Genomic DNA, 22,376 nt, shown 5'->3' with positions numbered 1-22,376 from the left:
TGCTCCCTGTTCTGGTAAACGGGAACCGTGCTCCCTGTTCTGGTGAACGGGAACCGTGCTCCCTGCTCTGGTAAACGGGAACCGTGCTCCCTGTTCTGGTAAACGGGAACCGTGCTCCCTGTTCTGATAAACGGGAACCGTGCTCCCTGCTCTGGTAAACGGGAACCGTGCTCTGATAAACGGGAACCGTGCTCCCTGTTCTGGTAAACGGGAACCGTGCTCCCTGTTCTGGTAAACGGGAACCGTGCTCCCTGCTCTGGTAAACGGGAACCGTGCTCCCTGTTCTGGTAAACGGGAACCGTGCTCCCTGTTCTGGTAAATGGGAACCGTGCTCCCTGCTCTGGGAAATGGGGACCGTGCTCCCTGCCCTGGTGTTCTCTGGAACGTGAGAACGCTTTGGGACCTGGCTCCCCCTGTCCCCAGGAGTGAGGGATCTCAGGCAAGAGGAGCTGAGGGCTCCCCCAGCCTGGGAACACCCCACAAAGCACCCCCAGACCTCCCTCCATGCCCACAGCGAGCTCACCCACCAGCACTGGGTTTCACAAGGAAAAAAAAGCATTTTCCCCCCAAATTAAGGAATTCCCTCTGGGATGGGAGCACAGTGGGGGAGTTATCACCACAGGGCACATCCTGATCTTCCTCCCAAGCCCTGTCCCTCCACGGCAGGAGCTGAGGCAGCCACCCCACTAGACAGAAACCTTTATTGTGGGAAAAGGGGGAGCCAGGGCTGGGACAGGGGGTGCAGCAGCCTGGGGGGAATGTGGGGAGCAGGGGGGCTGCGGAGCGTGAGGCCACGCAGGGATCAGTCCTTGGTCCCAGCCCGTGCGTGGCTGCTGCTGCTGCTGCTGCTGCTGCAGGGCAGAGGGGAGCTCTGCCCACCAACCCCACCCTGGGGCACCGGGGCAGGCCGGGATCTGGGTGACAGGAGGGGACAAACACCCTGGGGAGGGCAGGGACAGGAGCCAGGCCCGTGGGAAGCCCTGGGGTGGCACAGCCCCAGCCCCTGAGGAGGGGGCTCCAGGGAGGCACAAACCCCCCTGCACACCGGGCTGGGGGCACTGCCAGGGTGAGCAGGGGCACCGAGGGGTGAGCAGGGACATTGAGGAGCACCCAGGGGTGAACAGGGACACTGAGGAGCACCCAGGGGTGAGCAAGGGCACCGGGAAGGAGCCCCAGCCCCAAGGAATGAGCAGGGGGAGTGGGGAGCAGTGCAGCCCCCAGGGGTGAGCAGGGACACTGAGGAGCACCCAGGGGTGAGCAGGGGAGTGGGGAGCAGCCCAGCCCCAGGGGTGAGCAGGGACACTGAGGAGCACCCAGGGGTGAGCAGGGGCACCATGGGGTGAGCAGGGGCACCGAGAAGGAGCCCCAGCCCCAAGGAATGAGCAGGGGGAGTGGGGAGCAGTGCAGCCCCCAGGGGTGAGCAGGGACATTGAGGAGCACCCAGGGGTGAGCAGGGGCACCGGGAGCAGCCCCAGCCCCAAGGGGTGAGCAGGGACACCGAGGAGCACCCAGGGGTGAGCAGGGGCACCGGGAGCAGCCCCAGCCCCAGGAAGGAGCAGGGGCACCGGGGAGCAGCGCAGCCCCGGGGCTGAGCAGGGTTAGCGGATGCTGCCGTCGCCCTCGCTGCTCTGCAGCTTCTCCCTCTCGATGGACCACACCAGCTCCTGCACAAACTTCATCTCCGACGCCACCTGCTTGGCCAGGGCCTCGTAGTGGTTCTCCAGCTTGCGGTAGCGCCGCTTGAGCCCGTTGGCCGCCTGCACCACGCTCCTGGTCTCCTCCTGCGCCTGCTTCTTCAGCGCCTCCGTCTTGTGCAGCTCCTGCCGGATCTGCCGCAGGTCCTGGCTGATGCTCTCGTTCTCCTCTTTGTACCACGACTCCTTCTCCTCGTAGATGGACAGCAGCGCCTCGATGTCCTCCTGGAAGGACTTCTTGTTCCTCCCCAGCTCTCGGAGGCTCTCCTCGGCCGCAGCCACCTCCTCCATGACCTTGGAGAAGCGCTCGAAGTTGATGTAGGTGTTGTTGGGGGGCATGCTGGAGTGGGATTTGATGGTGTACTCCTTGAGGCGCGTGGTCTTCAGCCGGCGCCGCTCGGGCTTCTTGCCGCTGTCCTCGTTGCGCACGTTCCTCCTCTTGATCACCTGCGGCGGGGACAGCGGTGGCTGCAGCAGTGACACCAAACCGGCCCCCACAGGGCTGGGGGAGCAGCACAGCCCCGGCCTCGGGGGGGTCAGGCACCAAAAATGCCGATTCTTTGACTTCTCACCTTAATCCAAGGGTGCTCCAGGCTCTGGGCGATGGTCATTCGCTTCCTGCAAGCACAGCAAGGCTGCGATCAGGGATCTCCTCTCTCCCTGTTACAGCCCTGCAAAAGCAGCTTGGATCCTGTGATTGAGCCTGGATGCACTCAGAGCACCCCAGGCAGGAGCTGCATCCAGCCCCCAACCCCTCAAACTGCCTCCCAAGAGAAACAGGCAGAGGATGATGTGGGAGCCTCCTGTCCCCACTGCTCCTTCCCAAACCCGGAGCCCTGGGGGCCCAGCTCAAACCCTCCCAAACCCCAGTGGAGCTCCTGCACCCTTGGGATGATCCCAGAATTCACCCCACCCTGGAGAGAGGGAGCTGCCTGTGCACAGCAGGGTGGGCAGGGGGGACTGTCCCCTCTCCCAGAGACACCAGCTCTGCTCCTGTCCCTCACTGGGGACTGTCCCCTCTCCCACCCCTGGGGACTGTCCCCTCTCCCACACTGGGGACTGTCCCCTCCCCCAGAGACCCCAGCTCTGCTCCTGTCCCACACTGGGGACTGTCCCCTCTCCCAGATGACACCCCAGCTCTGCTCTGTCCCACACTGGGGACTGTCCCTCTCCCAGAGACCCCAGCTCTGTCCCTGTCCCCATACTGGGGACTGTCCCCTCTCCCAGAGACCCCAGCTCTGCTCCTGTCCCTCACTGGGGACTGTCCCCTCTCCCAGAGACACCCCAGCTCTGCTCCTGTCCCTCACTGGGGACTGTCCCCTCTCCCAGACACCCCAGCTCTGTCCCTGTCCCACACTGGGGACTGTCCCCTCTCCCCCTGAGACCCCAGCTCTGCTCCTGTCCCTCATTAGGGACTGTCCCCTCTCCCAGAGACACCACAGTTCTGCTCCTGTCCCTCACTGGGGACTGTCCCCTCTCCCAGTGCAACACCCAGCTCTGTTCCTGTCCCATATTGGGGGACTGTCCCCTCTCCAGAGACACCCCAGCTCTGCTCCTGTCCCATATTGGGGGACTGTCCCCTCTCCCAGACACACCCAGCTCTGCTCCTGTCCCTCACTTGGGACTGTCCCCTCTCCCAGACACCCCAGCTCTGCTCCTGTCCCTCACTGGGGACTGTCCCCTCTCCCAGAGACACCCCAGCTCTGCTCCTGTCCCTCACTGGGGACTGTCCCCTCTCCCAGACACCCCAGCTCTGTCCCTGCCCCACACTGGGGACTGTCCCCTCCCCAGCTCTGCTCCCTGTCCCTCACTTGGGGTCCTTGACCAGCAGGCGGCGGATGAAGTCCTTGGCCAGCTCGCTGGTGTTGCTGAAATATTCCTCATCGAAGTCGTAGTTGACAGCAGAGATGTTGGTCAGCGTCTCCTGCTTTGTCTCCCCCAGGAACGGGGAGGCTCCGCTCAGCCTGAGGAGAGAGTGGGTTGGGACACCCCAAAAAGGCTCCAGCCCGAGGAGGGGGCTCATCCTGCAGCCCTGTCCCCTCCAGAGCTGCCTCATACTCACAGGATGTAGGTGATGACCCCGATGCTCCTGGAAGAGAGAGGGAGAGGAGGATGAAGTCCCACAGAGGAGGATGAAGTCCCACAGAGGAGGATGAAATCCCACAGAGCTTTTGGCACCAGGGGTTTGGCTGCTGGAGCCATGGAAGGGGTTCAGGAGGGGAATCACTCACCACATATCAGCCTCCAACCCCAGGGGCTCGTAGTTCACAATTTCTGGGGCTTTAGGAGGAAAAAGGAAAAATGGATTTATTGTGGGGGAAGGAAGCCCCATGGACACATCCTGGCAGCAGCACCACAGGGCTGGGTGTCTCTCCAGGGTTAATCCAAAGCTTTCAGTACCCCAAGGAGCCCCCAGGAACGCTCACCTACAAACTCTGGGGTCCCAAAGATATTCTTGAACTCGTTGCCAGCCTCGATCTTGTGGGCGATGCCGAAGTCGATGAGTTTGATGCGAGGGTTTGGCACGTTCTTGTCCAGCAGCATGATGTTCTCTGGCTGTGGGGGGAGAGGGGCTGGGGCTGTGCCCACACAGCAGCCTGGGGGAGCTGCCCTGGGCTCCTCATTCCAGAGGACAGGATGAGTGCCTCAAATTGGGAGAGATCCCAAACACCAGAGTGGAAGGATGAGTGCCTCAAGCTGTGAGAGATCCCAAACATCAGAGGAGAGGATGAATGTGTCAAATTGGGAGAGATCCCAAGAACCAGAGGAGAGGATGAGTGCCTCAAACTGAGGGAAATCTCAAACACCAGAGGAGAGGATGAGTGCCTCAAACTGAGGGAAATCTCAAACACCAGAGGAGAGGATGAGTGCCTCAAACTGAGGGAAATCTCAAACACCAGAGGAGAGGATGAGTGCCTCAAACTGAGGGAAATCTCAAACACCAGAGGAGAGGATGTGCCTCAAACTGGGAGAGATCCCAAGAACCAGAGGAGAGGATGAGATCCCAAGCACCAGCCCCACTGCTCTGCAGGAGTGCACTGACCCTCACTGATTTCCAGACCCCATCTGGGGGCTCATCCCTGCTCCCAGTGCTGAACACAGGGTGTCTGCAGCTCCCAGAGCTGAACACAGTGTCTGAAGTTCCCAGAGCTCACCTGGAGGCTCATTCAGCTGGAGGCTCATTCAGCTCCCAGTGCTGAATCCTGGAGCTCATCCCTGCTCCCTGCACCCAGACACAGGGTGTCTGCAGCTCCCAGAGCCCACCTGGGGCTCATCCCTGCTCCCAGTGCTGAACACAGAGTGTCTGCAGCTCCCAGTGCCCACCTGGAGGCTCATCCCTGCTCCCAGGGCGTGCCTGCAGCTCCTGGAGCTCACTTGGGGCTCATCCCTGCTCCCAGTGCTGAACACAGTGTCTTGAAAGTTCCCAGAGCTCACCTGGAGCTCATCCCTGCTCCCAGAGTGGTGTCTGCAGCTCCTGGAGCTCACTTGGGGCTCATCCCTGCTCCCAGTGCTGAACACAGAGTGTCTGCAGCTCCCAGAGCTCACCTGGAGGCTCATTCAGCTGGAGGCTCATTCAGCTCCCAGTGCTGAATCCTGGAGCTCATCCCTGCTCCCTGCACGCAGACACAGGGTGTCTGCAGCTCCCAGTGCCCACCTGAGGATCATCCCTGCTCCCAGTGCTGAATACAGAGTGTCTACAGCTCCCAGAGCTCACCTGGGGGCTCATCCCTGCTCCCAAAGCTGAACACAGGGTGTCTGCAGCTCCCAGAGCCCACCTGAGGGCTCATCCCTGCTCCCAGTGCTGAACACAGGGTGTCTGCAGCTCCTGGAGCTCACCTGGGGCCCATCCCTGCTCCCAGAGTGGTGTCTGCAGCTCCCAGTGCCCACCTGAGGATCATCCCTGCTCCCAGTGCTGAACACAGAGTGTCTGCAGCTCCCAGTGCTGAACACAGAGTGTCTGCAGCTCCCCTGGGGCTCATCCCTGCTCCCAGAGCTGAACACAGAGTGTCTGCAGCTCCCAGAGCCCACCTGGGGCTCATCCCTGCTCCCAGTGCTGAACACAGAGTGTCTGCAGCTCCCAGTGCTGAACACAGGGTGTCTGCAGCTCCCAGAGCCCACCTGGGGCTCATCCCTGCTCCCAGGGCGTGCCTGCAGCTCCCAGAGCTCACCTTGAGGTCGAAGTGGGCGATGCGCTTGGAGTGCAGGTAGTGCACCCCGTCCAGGATCTGCTTGAGGAACTGCGTGGCCTCCTCCTCCGTCAGCGACTCCTTCTCGGCCAGGAAGTCGAAGAGCTCCCCGCCGGACACCAGCTCCAGGATGAGCACCACGTCGGTCTTGTTCTCGAAGATGTCGTGCAGGGTGATGATGTTGGGGTGCTGGATCTCGCGCAGGATGTCCACCTCGCGCTCGATCTCCTCGCGGCTCACGCCCCGGCGGCTGGACGACAGCCGCCGCTTCTTGATGAACTTGGCCGCGTACTCCAGCCCCGTCTTCCTCTCGCGGCACTTCCTGACGATGGCGAACTGCCCGCTGCGGGGACAGGGAGCTCAGCACGTCCTGCCCGGGCACTGCAGGGTGAGGGTTCCATCCCAGGAGTGCCCTGAGCTGGGATCTGGGGATGCCCACCTGTTGCGGTGTGTTGCAATGTCCTGTTTTACCTTCTCCCTTCCCCCTCGCCCCTCGCTGAGTGTGCCCTGTCAGTCAGGCTAACATACCAGCAAGGCGTCGTGTGATAGGTGTCCCTAGTCCTTTGAGACCCTGCCCCTTCACCTGGTTGGTGGCTCACCTGTCCCCTCCCCTTCCCCTGCCCTGAGCTTAAAATGTTAATGACACCATGCGGCCTCCATTCTGTTGGAGGAATTGTCCCGGTGCAGACCTCTGTACCCATGGAATAAACATCTGGATATAACCCTCCAGCAGAATCCTCTCCTTCCTTCTCTTCACCATCGCCAGAAGCTCTCTCTCCTGAGGTAAACGGAGTCCTGACAAGCCTGGACTTGCGTCTGTGCCCCGCTGCACTCTCAGCCAAGGTATCTCTGGGGTAAAACACCACAGTGCTGCCTTTGGCCCAGCAGCGAGGGTCACGCTGACCCAGGAACAATCTAACTGGTTATATTGGGATTCATATTCCAATACCCTGTCAATCAGGCTAACATACCAGCAAGGCGTCGTGTGATAGGTGTCCCTAGTCCTTTGAGACCCTGCCCCTTCACCTGGTTGGTGGCTCACCTGTCCCCTCCCCTTCCCCTGCCCTGAGCTTAAAATGTTAATGAGACCATGCGGCCTCATTCTGTTAGCAGCAGTGGCCCGGTGCAGACATCTCTGTACCCATGGAATAAACATCTGGCAACCTTCTAGCAGAATCCACTCCCTTTCTCTCCACCATCGCCAGAAGCTCTCTCCTGAGGAGAAAGGAGTCCTGTCTTGTGCCCCGCTGCACTCTCCAGCAGCCAAGGTATCTCTGGGGTAAAACACCACAGTGCTGCCTTTGGCCCAGCAGCGAGGGTCAGAACTGGCCTAGGCACCATCTAACTGGTTATATTGGGATTCATATTCCAATACCCACCCGCTCCCGAGCTGTGGCAAATTCCTGCCAGGAATGTGGCAGCTGCCAATCCTCCCTGGGCTCTTCAGGTGCTGCTGGAGATGCCCCCACCTGCCCTCCCTTCCTTGCCAGGAGCCCCCAGGAGCAAACCCCAGAGCCCAGCGATCCTGGGAGACCCCAAAGCCCTGATGGAGGAGGCAGGTGGAGGGAAAATGCCTGAAACCAGAGAGACTGCACCTGGACCTGAGACTCCTTTACACCTTTGTACATTCCTGAATCATGACCAGGGAGACACCTTTATACCTTTAAACATCCCTGGATTATGGTCAGGGAGACTCCTTTATCCATCCCTGAATCATGGCCAGGGAGATTCCTTTATCCATCCCTGAATCATGGCAAGGGAGTCTCCTTTATACCTTTATCCATCCCTGAATCATGGCCAGGGAGACACCTTTATCCATCCCTGAATCATGGCCAGGGAGATTCCTTTATCCATCCCTGAATCATGGCAAGGGAGTCTCCTTTATACCTTTATCCATTCCTGAATCATGGTCAGAGAGACTTCTTTACACCTTTATACATCCCTGGATCATGGCCAGCAAAACACCTTTATACCTTTAAACATCCCTGGATTATGGTCAGGGAGACTCCTTTATACATCCCTGAATCATGGCCAGCAAGATTCCTTTACACCTTTATCCATCCCTGAATCATGGCCAGGGAAACTCCTTTATACATCTCTGGATTATAGCCAGGGAGACTTCTTTATCCATCCCTGAATCATGGCAAGGGAGTCTCCTTTTATACCTTTACACAGCCCAGGATGGTGGCCAGGGACACGCACAGCCCTGGGGTGCAGAGTGGGTCCAGCCATGGCCACCACATCCCTCCCCATGGCTCACAAACAACCCCAGCCACAGAGAGGCCAAAGAACCTGCAGCAACTCCTGCAAGTTCCTCTGCTTTGAAAAAACCCCACTTAAGTGACCCAGAACGCTTTTGCTGCCCCAGTGCCCGAGGAGGGGCCACGGCCGAGGCAGCGCTGCAGGATCCCGAGCCAGCCGCCTCTGCATCCCGGCTGATTAAATCCCATCTGCGGGCTCTGAGTCACCCTGGATCCCTCCCACAGGCGCGGGGCCAGGCGAGGAGAGCCGGAAGCCGCCAGCCCCGGACCGGAGCTGCACCGGGAACAATGTTAATTAACGCTTTTAAAAAAATCTCCATCTGCCAGAGATGCCTGACTGTGCCCAGCCCCGGCCCTGCTGCCTGCAGAGGGACACAGGGACAGCGCGGGGACCCAGCAGGAGGATCCAGCGGAGCTCCCGGCAGGGCTGCAGCCATGGAGACCCCCGAGAAGGCAGCGGGATGAGCCTCACCTGCCCAGCTCCTCTCCCATCTCATAGAAATCCTCCACGCTCTCCTGGCGGAAGGTGGACATGGCTGCGGGGCCTTGGGAGCGGGAGCCGCCCCGCCGCTGCCAGCGCTGGGTGTCAGGAGCGGGAGCAGCCGGGGATCAGCACCTGTGGCACCGGGAATAGGGGGGCTGTGTCCCGGAGCTCACACAGCACCGGGAATAGGGGGGCTGAGTCCCGGAGCTCACACAGCACCCAGGGATCAGCACCGGGAATAGGGGGGCTGAGTCCCGGAGCTCACACAGCACCGGGAATAGGGGGGCTGAGTCCGGGAGCTCACACAGCACCCAGGGATCAGCACCGGGAATAGGGGGGCTGAGTCCCGGGAGCTCACACCGACACCCAGGGATCAGCACCGGGAATAGGGGGGCTGAGTCCGGGAACTCACACAGCACCGGGAACAGGGGGGCTGAGTCCCGGAGCTCACACAGCACCGGGAATAGGGGGGCTGAGTCCGGGAGCTCACACAGCACCCAGGGATCAGCACCGGGAATAGGGGGGCTGAGTCCTGGAGCTCACACAGCACCGGGAATAGGGGGGCTGTGTCCCGGAGCTCACACCGACACCCAGCACAGGGATCCCGGGGGATGCACAGCCCCGGGCCGGGCGGCAGAACCACGGGCTCATTCCCCGGTCTCACCACACCCCAAAACCCCGGGGATAGAGAAGGGAAGGGGATCCCAGCCTCTCCCTGCTCCACAGGCCCCACACCCGCTGTCCACCCAATCCTCATCCCTTTCCTGGCCCATTTCCCCTCCACTGACCCTCCCTGCCCCACAGCCCCCAGACCCACTCAGCTCCCAATCCCTGCACATCCCTTTCCTGCCCCACAGCCCCTCCCCTCCCCAGCTCCCCCAGAGCCCCTCTCACACCCACAGCCCCCAGTCCCTCCCCATCCCAATCCCTACCCCTGCTTTTCCAGTCCCACAGCCCCTCCTCACACCCACGGCCCCCCAATCCCTCCCCATCCCAATCCCTGCCCCTCCTTTTCCAGCCCCTCCCAACCCGCTCCCACACCGCCCCTCCCCATCCCACAGGCCCCCCAATCCCTCTCCACCCCTTTCCCGACCCGCAGCCCCTCCCAGCCCCACAGCCCCACACCCACAGCCCCCTCATTCCTCCCTTCCCTTCCCCACCCCACCCCACAGGCCTCACAATCCCCGCGCACCGCTCCCCGCGCCATCCCTCGCTCCCCACGCCACGCAGCCTCCGTCCATCACCCCTCTCGCACCCGCACAGCCCCTCCCGGCCCCACACGGCCCCTCACGGACCCCTCATCAGCACCGGCCCCCGTTCCCAACCTGGGCCGCCGCCGCCCGCGTCGCCGCCGCCACATTCCAGCACAGCAGGCCCCGCCCCCTCCTACACCAACCACGCCCACCCCCGCATGAAGCCCCGCCCACATCGCAGCACCCCATTCATCCAAGCCCCACCCACTCCCCGCCAGAGGCCCCGCCCCGCCGCTCGCGGGTGGGCGTGGCCAAGGTGGCACCACCCCTTCACTCCCACCAGAGGGCGCCACCCTCACCCTTAAAAACCCCAAAAAATTCACTTTTCGTCACCATTTATCCAATTTTATTAATTCCAGTGGCACTAATACAGGCGGCGATGGGCACGACGGACAGTCAGGCTGCAGATAAGGCATCCTCACCCCCTCTCTCTTTCCCCCCATTTTCCTTGTCCTCTTTAAGCACGCCCCACTCCCTTCCAGGCCATTCTGCAGCAGTATTTTTTTTTTTTTTGAGTCAAATAAATACAGAATTGGGCAGATCTAGTGGAAATGTTTTAGTTACAATGGCAAAGATGAGTCATGTGCAACACAGAAACCTATAAGGCTTTTTTTTTTCTTTTTGTTTGTTTTCCTCATTTGAAGTTCTCAAAATCGCTATGAAACCCATTTAATTAACAAGATGGTGGTCACAGGCGTCTAGCCCCTGGCGGCATGGGTGATAACGCTAATTAATTAAATTTTTCCTGCTCTCCCAGAGTTCCATGAGTGTCATTAGAGTTTGTCCAGGAAGTTGTCGAGGGCAGGGATTCCTTCCTTGAGCCCTTTGCGCTTGCGGGTCTCGGCCACCACCTGGGCTGGTCTGGTGGCGCTGTCGAAGGGGTCCCCGGGCAGGATCTGCCAGTGGTCAAAGACACACTGGGGGAAGGCCTGGCCACCCGTGTTGGACCTCAGATCTGCTGTGAAACCTGCGAGGGACAAGAGAAAAGGTGAGCTGGGACAGGAGTGGTTGCAGTTCAATGTTGCGTCCATGGAGAGATCTTTCCTCCTGCCCTTGGAGGAACCCAGAGCAGCTCTCAAAAGCCTCCTGAGATCCCAACCAATGGGAGGTGGGAATGGAAAAAAGGCTCCAGGAAGAACTTAGAGACCATTCCAATGCCTAAAACTGGAGAGGGACTTTGGACAAACATATGGAAGGACAGGACATGGGGAATGGATTCCCACTGCCAGTGGGCAGGGATAGATGGGATGCTGGGAAGGGTTGGGATGGAATTCCCAGAGCAGCTGTGGCTGCCCTTGGATCCCTGGAAATGTCCAAGGCCAGGGACAGTGGAAGGTGTCCCTGCCCATGGCAGGGGTGGCACTGAAGACATTGAAATGTCCCTTCCAACCCAGAATGTTCTGCAGCCTTGGTCTCTTCTCCCGAACAACAAGTGACAGGATGAGAGGGAACACCCCCAAGCCGTACCAAGGGAGGGTTGGAGATTTCTAGGAAAGCTTTTTCCCCAGAAGGATGGTCAAGCAGTGCTGGTGTCCCCATGTGTGTGGCTGTGGCTCAGTGCTGGGTGAACAGCTCAGCCCAAGGATCTCCTGAGGCCCTGCCAGGGCTGTCCCTCCCAGCCTGGCCCCAGCACTCACCGAAGGACTCGTTGACAGGCAGGTAGGCCTTGACCACGAACATGGGGGTCCCGGCCACCTGGGTCTCCTCAAACACGTGGCCACGTTTCCTGTTCAGCACTCCATAGATGCCTCCCACCACCTGCTCCGGGCACTGCACGAGAGACCAGGGTCAGGACTGCACCCAGCTGCTGGGTTGTGTTGTGATTTCAGGGTTTACCTCAGAACTTGGGTCCCTCCCCTGAAAATTCCCTCCCAGGTTTGTCAGTCACATCTCCATTCCCCACCCTGACCCCTCCCAGTGCTGTCAGTCCTGGAATTCCAGAAGGGATGGGCAGATTCAAAGGATGCCCTCTATCCCTGGGGGGCACTGGGCCATCCAGGTGTCCTTTGTCCCTTTGTCCCTCCCCTCCTGTCCCTGCTTGGTGGCTCCCTGCCCCTCTCCTGGGGCTTAAAGGAACAAAAACCACAGGCTCAGGGAGTTCTGTGGAGCTGGTGCTGCATTCAGAGGCCAGAATAAAGCTCTGGATCCAAACCCTCCATCAGAACTGACTCCTTTCCTTCACCATCCCCTTAAAGCTTCTCCACAGAGGGAAACCTGAGGAGCAGAACCTCCATGGAGGAGGCTCCATCCCACCACCACCAGAGCTCCTGAAAGCCTGCACTTGTCTCCAAGTGCCCATTACAGCACCCAACCAGCCAAAAGTGTCTGTGGGGTCAAACACCACAGTGCACCAAGGGCCAGCCAAGCCGAGGCACATCCCACCTGTGATATTGGTAGATATCCCCCTAGGGCTGCTCACCTGGATCTCCACCAGGTAGATGGGCTCCATGAGGCGGGGCTGGGCGGTCAGCACGCACGCGTAGAGGCAGCGCCGCGCCGTGGGGATGATCTGGCCGCCGCCGCGGTGGATGGCGTCGGCGTGCAGGGTCACGTCGTGCACGTCGAAACGCACGGCGCGCATGTTCTCCTCACACAGCACCCCCTGCCAGGGCACAACGGGGGCAACATCACCACCTGGGGCACAGCCATGTGGGCACTGCTGCCCTGGCTCACAGGGGCTCTGTGGAAGCAGCTCCTTGAGTGCTGTAGTGTGTTCTTAAGTTTGTTAGTTTGCTCCCCCCATTTTCTGTATTAAATGGTTTCTCCCTTTCCCAAGACTTCCTGCTGCTACCCTGCCAGTTAAGTTGCTATAAAAATGAAACTGCTCCTCCCTTGGTTTCTCTTATAAAGTAAAAGTTGTTTCCTCCTTGGGCTCAGTCAATCACTCCTTTTCTCCTCCCAGGTTTCGAGAATTTTCTTTTCTCTGGGAGTTATGGTTGGCTGTAGCCCCGGAGCCCCTCCTATGATTTATAACAGTTAGTTACTTTGGTATATCAGTTATGTTTCGTACCTCCAAATATGTATTTCTATTGGTTAGCCGGGTTTCCCTGCCTTCTTCCCCCCTTTTCCCTTAAAACCCTCTCCTGCCCCTTGTTCAGGGCCATTTGCTGGGTGTTTCCTCTCCTTGTTGGTCCTTCTGCAATAAACCGACAGTTTACCCCCAGCAAGTGGTCGCCTCCTAATTCGTCTCACACCGCGCTGCTCCGAGCTATCCCCCAGCTCAGCCCGAGGCCAAGATGCTGAGAGAGGCTGCTTTCTGATGCACAGGGGCCCTGGCCCTCACCCCTCACCAGACAGCCGGATTCCAGGGCCGTGGACGCCCCCGCGCACTTGAGCAGCAAGCCCACCCAGGAGCCACCTGACCTCCATGGTGAGGGATGAACCTTCAAACCTTTGTAGGAAGCAGCTCCTTGAGCAGCAAGCCCACCCAGGAGTCACCTGATCTCCCTGCTGAGGGATGAACCTTCAAACCTACAAAGGTTGGACTCTGAGAGATCTTTCCCAACTTAAGGGGCACCAGCTCCCAGCCCTGTGCCAGCACTGCAGCATCCTCATGATCAGCACTGAGGTGGAAGCCACAAGAGCTGTCACACATTTATGGTGCTGAAACCCAAGTATTTGGCCAAGGGAAATGGGTTTTTTGGTCTCAGTAATGTCACAGAGGTTGCTGACCTGAAATTTCCCTCAGACTGAAACTGAATGGTAAACAGGAAAATGAATCCTTCCTGTTGCTGTTGCCAGTTTGTCAATTTACCTTGCAGTCCTGTCTAATCCTTAAAATAATTGCTAGATAAAGCCAATACCCTCAGAGCACCTTTCCTCACGAAGCCAGCTGTGTTATTCACTGGTCTGTTCAGATATTACATTTTGCTCCATGAGAAGCATTACAAAAGTAAGGATGTGTTGAACCCTGGATGCCACCCAGACCAAGCCAGCAGCGCTCACCTCCTTGGTGGCCCACTGGAAGCCGGCCACCACGCTGTCCTTGATCTCGTTGAGGTACTGCACTCCCTTGGTGATGTCGGTGAGGATGTTGGGGCCGGTGCCGTCGGGCCCGAAGCACCAGATCTTCCTGGCCTCGGTGACGTCCCACTCGTATTTCTCGGCCAGGTACCGCGCCCGCTGCTTCAGCTCCTGGCGCGCCGACACCTCGCCCTTGTCGATGTCCTCGGCCAGCCCGTCGGGGAAGGGCCGCGCCTTCATGTACAGCCGGTTGTGTTTGTTGGGGGACTTGGAAAGGCACATCACGTTGGACTCCTCGCTCACCGTCTCGCGGTACGACACCACGGGATCCGATTTCTGCGGGACAGGAGGGTGTGAGGCACCACAGCTGGACAAACCCCCTGTCGGGTTTTCGGCTGTTTGGAGGGCCTGGAAAGGCCCGGGGTGGCCTTGGGGCAGCCGCGTATCGAAGGACGAGAAGAGGCTTCAGTTCTTCTTTCGGTTTTTATGTTTATTAATTGTTTATCTAAAAGATTTTCTTTCAGCCCGACAGAGCTCTGCTCAGCAGCCAGCCATGAGCACACTTCCCCCCTCCGGACAGTCACCTATCTTTATACCCATAGTTACGTGTACAATATTTATCATTTTTCCCCAATACCATTTATTCTTATTGCCCGGTGCACTTTCAGTAATAACCAATCCCAAAGTGCCACCATCACCACAGAAGATGGAGGAGAAGAAGAAGAAGAAGAAGGACAGGACACGCCCCAATTCCTCCATCTTACTTCTCTAAACCCCCCTGTACAGAAATCCTAAACCCTGTGTCTCACCCTCTAATTAACCAATCCCTTCACCATTCACCCCGTGGAATCCTCCTGTCCTCATACAGGTGTCGTCTCCTGTGTAGGATCAAAGTCCAGCCACCAGACACTTCTGGAACATTCCAGGACTCCCGAGCCCCCCAAGGGTGCTCTCGGTGGCTCGGCACCTCAGGACTCAGATCCTGAGATCCCACACCCCCAACCCTGAGCTCAGCCAGCACTCAGCCTCTCTACCTTAATGGGGATGCAGGCGTGGTCCTCCTCCAGGTCCTTCAGGCAGATCTCCAGGTGCAGCTCCCCAGCGCCAGCGATGATGTGCTCCCCAGACTCCTCAATGATGCACTGGCAACAGCAGGGGAAGCTCAGAATGAGCCACAGCCACAAACACCAGCAACTCTCTGTGGTTTTTGTTTTTGACCTCTAGATGTTCTCCCCACCAATCTGGTGGTGTCACAGCACCAAGCCAGGGACCAACACCCAACTCAATGCTTTCCCAGGAGTGGAGGCAGCATCCTTAGATCCATGCCTGCATTACCCACTCACCTGCACCATGGGGTCAGACTTGGCCAGGCGCTTCAGCCCCTCCACCAGCTTGGGCAGGTCGGCCGGGTTCTTGGCCTCCACGGCCACGCGCACCACGGGGCTGACGCTGAACTTCATCACCCTCATGTTGTGGGCGTGCTCGAAGGTGGTGATGGTTCCAGTCTTCACCAGGAACTGGTCCACACCAACCAGCCCCACGATGTTTCCACAAGGCACGTCCTCGATGGGCTCCACGTAGCGGCCCATCATGAGAATGGTCCTGAAGGGAAAGGTGGCTTAGTGAGGTTGGGAAGGGGAGGAGATCCCACTCAGCCCATAGCCAAGCACCTTGACAGGCCTCAGACACGAGAAGAGACCTGAGACAGCACCAGAACCCCTCAGCACCCCAGCCAGGACCCACCTTTGAATTGGCTTCAGGTACAGATCCTCCTTCTTGCCAGGGGTGTAGTTTGGTCCCATGATTCTGACTTTCAAGCCAGTAGAGACGAGACCAGAGAAGACACGGCCAAAAGCGTAGAATCGTCCCTTGTCAGAGGTTGGCACCATTTTGGAGATGTACATCATCAGGGGGCCTTTGGGGTCACAGTTCTTAATGCCTGCAAGGTGAGAGAGACCAGCTTAGCCCAGAGGAATTGAGGATCTGGTACCCAGCCCAAACCCCAACTCAAGACCTGCACCCACTGTCCCAGCCCAAGGGCTTTTGTCTGGACAAGAGGAAATGGAGAATGGCTTCCTACTACCAGAGGGCAGAGATAAATGGGATACTGGGAAGGGATTGTTCCCTGGAAGGATGTAGCTGCTCCTGGATCCCTGGAAGTGCCCAAGGCCAGGCTGGATGGGGCTGGGAGCAGCCTGGGACAGTGGGAGGTGTCCCTGCCATGGCAGGAGATGGGGCTGACCTCCAAGATCTCTTCCAACCCAATCTATTCTGAGATTTCATGGAAGATCACATCACCAAGGAATGTCTTCAACAAATCTAGGTTTAGATAGATCCTCTGGCTACTGAGATTACTAAACCAGCTCAGTGCTCTAGAACCGAGCTGTGAGCCACTAAACTGTTTGAGCCATGCTAGAAAAGATACAGACTCAATCCCAGACACTCCTGAGCTGTGCACAGGGAGAACAAGCTGGTTAGAGGTGTGCTAGAGCTGAAAGCAGCTCTACTCCCATCCTACCTATGGCAGCCTCATCGTCAGGGGGGCCCTCGTAGAGCAGCTCGCAGCGATACTTCTGGGCTGTGACGGGGGAAGGCAGGTGGATGGTGATCATCTGCAGCAGGGCATCTCCAGCTGGCAGCCACCGCCTCATCACGGCCTGGCAGAGCAGCAGCACCCAGTCAGAGGGTTCCCAACATGGTTCACCTCCTCCTCCTTTCCCACCTCCCAATCTCCCAAGTAGGTTGATGTTGACACAGCTGGAGCAGCACAACTGCTCAGCTGCTCCCCAGAGAACTCAAACCAGCCTCACCTTCAGCAGGGGTTTGCCCTCCTTGTCCTTGTCCTCACTGTCCAGCTTGATGTCCAGTTTCTCAATCAGTTTAGCAGCCTCTTCCTTCTTGAAGTTCATGATTGCATCAAAAACCTGTGACAAGAGCAGCCATTGGAGCACTGACCCAGCCTGGAGCAGCTGCAGAGAACTCCTGCTCCTCCTCAGCACCCAGCCTGCCCCCAGGAGACACAGCCCTTGTGCCCCCAGGTGTGTCAGACAGCTGAATTTCTTCAATCAAACACGTCAGGTCAAAGTGAAGAAATTTTCCATCATCACGCACGGAAGAGAAGCGCAGAGCAGGAGGTGCCGGCCAAGGAGGAACCTGAGGAACTCACCTTGAAGATGGGGTCAAGGATGAGCTGGCAGAAGGTCCTGGGCAGTTTCTTTCCATCAGGGCTGGTGGCAGATTTGCTGAATTTGCCAGTAGCAGGGTCAAAGTACCTGCAGGGAGAAGGAAATCAGACAATTGTCCATGCTCAGGTCAGCTCCAGACTCACAGCTTGTCCTGCCTGCTCAGGGCAGAGCCCAGGGCTGCTGAGGAAGAGCCATTTCCTGCCTTCCCCCTCCTTCAGCCTTCCAGCACTCACCCAAATGTAATTAACTCCTGTTAGACCAGGCACAACCACGCCCTGCCCCTTTACCCACCCTCTGCAGTGCCAGGCTGCAGCCATGCAGAGCTGATCTGGAATTCAATCACCCCCATCCCCTCCTCACCTGTCTCCCCACAGCTTCTTCATCATGTCCTCGACCTTCTTGGCACGCTCAGCTGGGCTGAGCTGGGCATCTCCCTTGGCAGCAAACTTTGCCACGTACATCTCAGCAAACTGCTTCAGGGTGAAGGCCCAGCCGTGCAGGCCCGAGCCGAAGCCCACGGTCCCGAGCACCGGGTCAATCTGAGGGGGAACAGCAGAGCTGGGTCAGGGGAGCAGCTCAGCCCACCCCAAAACAGCCCAGCACAAAATGGGACACTGAGATTGTGAATAGTTCTGTCCCACTCTGAGGGCTGGGACAGGCACCAGTTTAGCTTTGCACCACAGAGCTGGGTTGGTTTTCCTCCACTCCCAGCAGGTGTGTGCTCAGGTTCACAGGCAGGCAGGATTCCCATTCTTCCCAGGAGGAGCAGCAAGGTTTGGACACCTCCAGCTTGTCCTCAGAACCCGTCACCCACAGCCCTGCTCCCTTCCCAGGAACATTAAGGTGGGAAGGCACCATTAAGACCATTCCATTCCACCCCTGCCATGGGGATGGACACCTTCCATGATCCCAGGGTGCTCCAAGCCCCATCCAGCCTGGCCTTGGACTCTTTAGGGACTGGGCAGCCACAGCTGCTCTGGGCATCAATCCCAGCCTTTATTTGCTCAGGCCTTGAACAGGAAATTTGGGAGGGGAGCCAGCAGGAGCCCCAAGCCTTGGAGTTGAGGCACCCTCACAATGCCCCATTCTCCACCTGGGACAGGGAACTCTCCCTGAGGAGGGAGCTGCTCCCTCCCATGCTCAGAGCCTCCCTCACCATGATGTTGCCCATGGGGCCGCTCTCTCCCTCTCCGTAGGTGGAGATGATGACGTTGACGTTCTCCACGATGCGCTGGAAGGTCTGGTACAGCTCCTCTGGCTCCAGCTGCAGCTCCAGCAGCGCTCTGTCCATCTTGTTCATCATCAGCACGGGCTTGATCCTCTCGGCGATGGCCTGACGCAGCACGGTCTCTGTCTGCACGCACACGCCTGCCAAACACAGCAGCAGTCAGCACTGAGCTATCCCCAGCTCCAAATCCCAGCACAAATCCCCCAAAATCCTCTCCAGCTGCAGGAAACCTCACCAGAGACACAGTCCACGACGACCAGGGCACCGTCAGTGACTCGCAGAGCTGCAGTGACCTCTGAGGAGAAGTCCACGTGCCCAGGGGAGTCAATGAGGTTGATCAAGAAACCAGAACCATCCTTGCTCTGCTTGATGAAGGCCAAGTCGTTCTCAGAGAGCTCATAGAAGAGAGAAATGGCTCTGAAAGAAAAAGAAATCATTAAAATGATGATCTGTGTTGTTCTTCTCTGAAGTTTAGAAGTGTTTTGCCCCACACAAACTGCTGCCACCACTGGAGGTGGCACCCAGTGCTCTGCTCTGCTCGACAGGGATGGAGTTGGTGACCTTGGAGATCTTTTCCCACCTGAATGCTGGGCTCCAGGATTTCCTGAAGTGTATTCCAGGGAGGTCAGGGTGTGAGATAACAGGAGCACAGGCTACAACCTGTCCTTCCTAAACCACAACATCCTCCAGAATCCCAACCTCCTCCAACTCCCTGCAGTCCTCCAGCACCCATAAAGGGTTCCATTCCCAAATCATGGATTTCAGGTTTTCTTACTAATCCAAACCCTTTTCCAGCCCCAGAGTCCTCACACTGCCTGTGGCAGCACAGCCACCAGGAACATCCCCAGATGTGCTCCTAAGGGTCTCCACACTGCATCCACAGTTCATCCAACAATCTTGGTGCTCAACTGGGAGGATGAAGCTCCTGCTTCCCCAGCACCCAGCAAAAAACTGCTCAATGACTGAGCACAAGTTTGCTCCACCATTCAAGACCCTCATGAGCAGAGATGAACTTCTGGACTAGACCAAGTTTTCTTCCACTTCCTGGAGGAGCCCAGCCCAGGGAGCAGCAGGAGCCCGAGGGAGGGCACTCACGTGGATTTGATGGTGATGCACCGCTCCTGCTCGTCCTTGCGGGTGTCGGTGAATCGGGTCTCGCCGGCCCGAGCCGAGGCGATGATCCCGGCCTTGCACACCAGGGAATCCGTCAGCGTGGACTTGCCGTGGTCCACGTGGGCGATCACGGACATGTTCCTGATGTTGGCCTTTTTGTCCATGATGGCCCGTATCTGGTCTACTGTGAAGTTCACCTTGAGGGAGGGGAGAAGGGGGACTCAGCGTGTACAAAACCAGCTTTGGCGATTCCAAGGAAGCCGAATCGCCCATAAATACCTGCCATAACCGCGGTGACACCACCTCTGCCTGGCTGACAACACAACCCGCTGCAAGGGCACCGCAGCGGGGCTGCGGCACCAACCCCTCCCAGCCCGTGTCCCTCAAGCCGCGGTGTCAGCGGGTACGGGGCACAAATCGCCCCCAAAGCCGAGCCCGGGCCGGTGCGGGTGCCGGTGACAGCCCAGACCGCAGCGTTACATAAGGCACGACCGGCACCGCAGCGCCCCGTCCCCGGCGCCGCCACCGCGCTGCCACATCAGCGCGGCCGCTCCCGAGCCCCGCGGGCCAACGGCAGCCCCGGCACCGACACCGGCGGCTCCTGCCGGCTCCGGGGGTGTCACGGCCGCCCGGACCGGCCTCCCCTCACCGCCCCACCCTCGCCCCGCAGCTGCGGCCCAGTCCGGCAGCACAGGCCGCAGCCGCCACCGTGTGACCCGGGGCGCTCGCGGAATCGCCATCCGCAGCGATACGGGAAGCGCGGCGGCCGCTGATCCCGCCGGGAGCGGCGGGGGGCGGTGGGGGCTCACCATGGTGGCGGATGGCGGCGGATGCTGCGGGGCGGGGGGGTCACGGCAATGGCGGCGGCTCGGCCCTGTCTCGCTGGCGAGCGCAGAGCGGGCGGAAGAGAGCGCTGACGTCAGCCGGAGCCCTCTTATAGGGCGGCGCCGCCGAGGGGCGGGGCCTGCGCAGAGCGCGTGCGCGGCCGCGCCGCTCTATCGCGCGGACTCTATGGTCGGGAGGCTGTTCCGCCTCGCCGGCACCACGTGAGTGTCCCCGCGCCTGCACCGGGACCGCAGCGAGGCGACACCGGGGGAACAGCGACCGGCAGGGACAGCCCCGCCCCGCCCGGGCTGCAGCGGGTTGAAAGTCACACCGGCAGCGGGAGGGGTGAAGAACCGGCCCAGGGCACCGGGGTCGGTGAGGCCGCCCTCAGAGCCGGGCACGGGGGCTCGGCACTAGCAGAAGGCGGTACGGCCGAGTCCGGTGGCAGGCAGCGGTCCCGGGCTCCGGTGGGTCGGGTCCGGTCCGGCCCGCCCCGCCCCTGTCCCGCAGGATGCCCGCAGTGCGCATGCTCGGGGCGGGCCGGTGCTGCAGCGCCCCCTGCGGGCGGGGAGGAGCGCGGGGGCAGCACCGGCCGGAGCCCCCACCGGGCCCGGGGACACCGGGCTGGAACGGAGCTCAGGGCCCGGGCTCCAAACCATCCCTGTGCGCCCTCATCCGCCTTAGAGCCGGCAGGAATCACGGAGTGAATGGTTTGGGTCGGAAGGGACACGGAGGAACAGCCAGTGCCATGGCAGGGATGTTCCACCATCCCAGGGGGCTCCAGCCTGGCCTTGGGCACTGCCAGGGATCCAGGGGTGCCCACAGCTGCTCCGTGAATTCCATCCCAGCCAGGAATTCCATCCCAATATCCCATCCGGCCCTGTCCCCTGGCAGTGGAAGCCGTTCCCTGTGTGCTGTCCCTCAGTCCCTCGTCTCTCTCTGTGTTTCTTGTTGGGTCCCTCCAGGTCCTGGAGGCCACAATGAGCTCACCCCAAAGCTGCTCCTCTCCAGGCTGGACAGTCCCAATTCTGTCTCCGGCAGCTCCCAAGCCCCCAGCACAGCCCCAGGCTGCCCATGGGAGGCAGGGACAGGCAGGACGGCCAGGGAGGGACACCCAGGATGGCTTTGGGCCCGGCTCTGCCACCGTGACAGGATGAATTATCGGCCTTTGGGGTTTCCATAGCAATCTGGTGGGTTTTAGCACCGACCCTGGCTTTTGCCAGCCTAGAAGGGAAAACTGGGAAACCTGATTAACATCCTGCTCTTCCTGAGAAACTGTTAATTGCGTTTTTCTTTAATTAGTATGTGGGGTCGATGGCACGGAGAGGAAAGTGCTGGAAAACCTCACCCAGTGCAGCAATTCACCCCAAACACTGCAGTTACCCTGAAATCGTCCAGTCCAACTCCTGGCCCTGCACAGACACCCCAACAACCCCACCCTGTCCCAGAGCATGTCCCAAAGGCTCCTGGAGCTCTGACAGGGTGGGAATGTGCCCATTCCCTGGGGAACCTGGGCAGTGCCCAGCACCCTCAGAGGCAGAACCTTTCCCTGAGCTCCATCCCAAACCCCTGGCACAGCTCCAGATGTTCCTGGGCTCCTGTCCCTGTCTCAGAGCAGAGACTGCAGCTGCCTATTGGGAAAAAGATGCCAAGTATAATATACATATATATAATTATTATTGTTATTATTATTAATAATATTATTATTGATAGTATTTACTATTATTATTATATGGAAGGTATTGTTAATTAGCGCTGGGTTAAGCTGCAGAAAGGGGCACAAACACTTACTGGGGAAGGGAGAAGGAAGGCTCAGGGGTCTCTGGGACGTGTCTGCCATGGAGCAAATTTTGGCCAGGAGAGTCCCCTGCCCTGCCCTCCCTTCCCCGGTAACCGTAGCACCAGGACCTTTCCCCATCCCCTTCTCTCCTCACCGGGGAGGAGAGCGGAACCTCGGGCCGGGCCCACCGGGCCTTGTCGTACCCTGGGGCACCCACCTGCCGCCATCTTGGGGGCAGCCCCCTACCGCCTGCCCACCCCCTCCCGCAGTGCCTGCGGGGCCGCCTCCATCCCAGCGTCCACCGCTCCCAGCCCCGCTCCCGCCGCCGTTCCCCCGGTTTAGCGGAGCGCGGCCCCTTTAAGACTCCCGGGGAGGCGTGGCCTGGCAGGGCGTGGTTCGCTGG

At 59.4% G+C, this 22,376-nt stretch overlaps 2 protein-coding genes and 1 non-coding gene across 4 annotated transcripts; all 3 read right to left on the bottom strand.

Moving 5' to 3' along the window:
- Window positions 1–1,535: 1,535 nt before the first annotated feature.
- On the bottom strand, window positions 1,536–10,010 carry DAPK3 (death associated protein kinase 3). 2 transcript variants are annotated; one of them, XM_064734377.1, is made up of 9 exons: window positions 9,952–10,010; window positions 8,615–8,758; window positions 5,864–6,224; window positions 4,121–4,250; window positions 3,926–3,974; window positions 3,757–3,783; window positions 3,506–3,658; window positions 2,267–2,312; window positions 1,536–2,141 (listed from the first exon to the last, which is right to left on the bottom strand). In XM_064734377.1, exons 2-9 carry the CDS (start codon window positions 8,674–8,676, stop codon window positions 1,599–1,601), a joined length of 1,371 nt encoding a protein of 456 aa, XP_064590447.1. In that variant the 5' UTR covers window positions 8,677–8,758; window positions 9,952–10,010; the 3' UTR covers window positions 1,536–1,598. The 2 variants fall into 2 exon arrangements, with proteins under 2 accessions (XP_064590447.1, XP_064590448.1); XM_064734378.1 differs by having other exon boundaries at window positions 9,922–9,991.
- Window positions 10,011–10,208: 198 nt separating this feature from the next.
- EEF2 (eukaryotic translation elongation factor 2) lies at window positions 10,209–20,302 on the bottom strand. Its single transcript, XM_064734045.1, has 15 exons — window positions 20,178–20,302; window positions 19,351–19,565; window positions 18,491–18,672; window positions 18,184–18,395; window positions 17,388–17,566; window positions 17,009–17,114; window positions 16,653–16,766; window positions 16,361–16,499; window positions 15,586–15,781; window positions 15,186–15,444; window positions 14,877–14,984; window positions 13,825–14,178; window positions 12,299–12,481; window positions 11,517–11,649; window positions 10,209–10,846 (listed from the first exon to the last, which is right to left on the bottom strand). Exons 1-15 carry the CDS (start codon window positions 20,178–20,180, stop codon window positions 10,653–10,655), a joined length of 2,577 nt encoding a protein of 858 aa, XP_064590115.1. The 5' UTR covers window positions 20,181–20,302; the 3' UTR covers window positions 10,209–10,652.
- On the bottom strand, window positions 16,884–16,952 carry LOC135459024 (small nucleolar RNA SNORD37). Its single transcript, XR_010442959.1, has one exon. It is a non-coding gene; the product is annotated as a small nucleolar RNA SNORD37 (small nucleolar RNA).
- Window positions 20,303–22,376: the final 2,074 nt, after the last annotated feature.

The sequence above is a fragment of the Zonotrichia leucophrys genome, chromosome 28, assembly GCF_028769735.1.
Source record: "Zonotrichia leucophrys gambelii isolate GWCS_2022_RI chromosome 28, RI_Zleu_2.0, whole genome shotgun sequence".
Lineage (NCBI taxonomy): Eukaryota > Metazoa > Chordata > Aves > Passeriformes > Passerellidae > Zonotrichia > Zonotrichia leucophrys.
This window is presented reverse-complemented; position numbering and strand designations above follow the sequence as displayed.

What these genes read in the sequence shown, in the direction of transcription:
- DAPK3 (XM_064734377.1), bottom strand. Translation starts at nt 8,676, where the DNA reads ATGTCCACCTTCCGCCAGGAGAGCGTGGAGGATTTCTATGAGATGGGA. An exon ending in GGGGTCATCACCTACATCCT is followed by an intron (nt 3,659 to 3,756) that starts GTGAGTATGAGG and finishes CTCTCTCCTCAG; the next exon opens with GCTGAGCGGAGCCTCCCCGT. An exon ending in CTGCTGGTCAAGGACCCCAA is followed by an intron (nt 2,313 to 3,505) that starts GTGAGGGACAGG and finishes CTGTGCTTGCAG; the next exon opens with GAAGCGAATGACCATCGCCC.
- EEF2 (XM_064734045.1), bottom strand. An exon ending in TCCTTGACCCCATCTTCAAG is followed by an intron (nt 16,767 to 17,008) that starts GTGAGTTCCTCA and finishes CTCTTGTCACAG; the next exon opens with GTTTTTGATGCAATCATGAA. An exon ending in TCTACCTGGTGGAGATCCAG is followed by an intron (nt 11,650 to 12,298) that starts GTGAGCAGCCCT and finishes TCTCTCGTGCAG; the next exon opens with TGCCCGGAGCAGGTGGTGGG.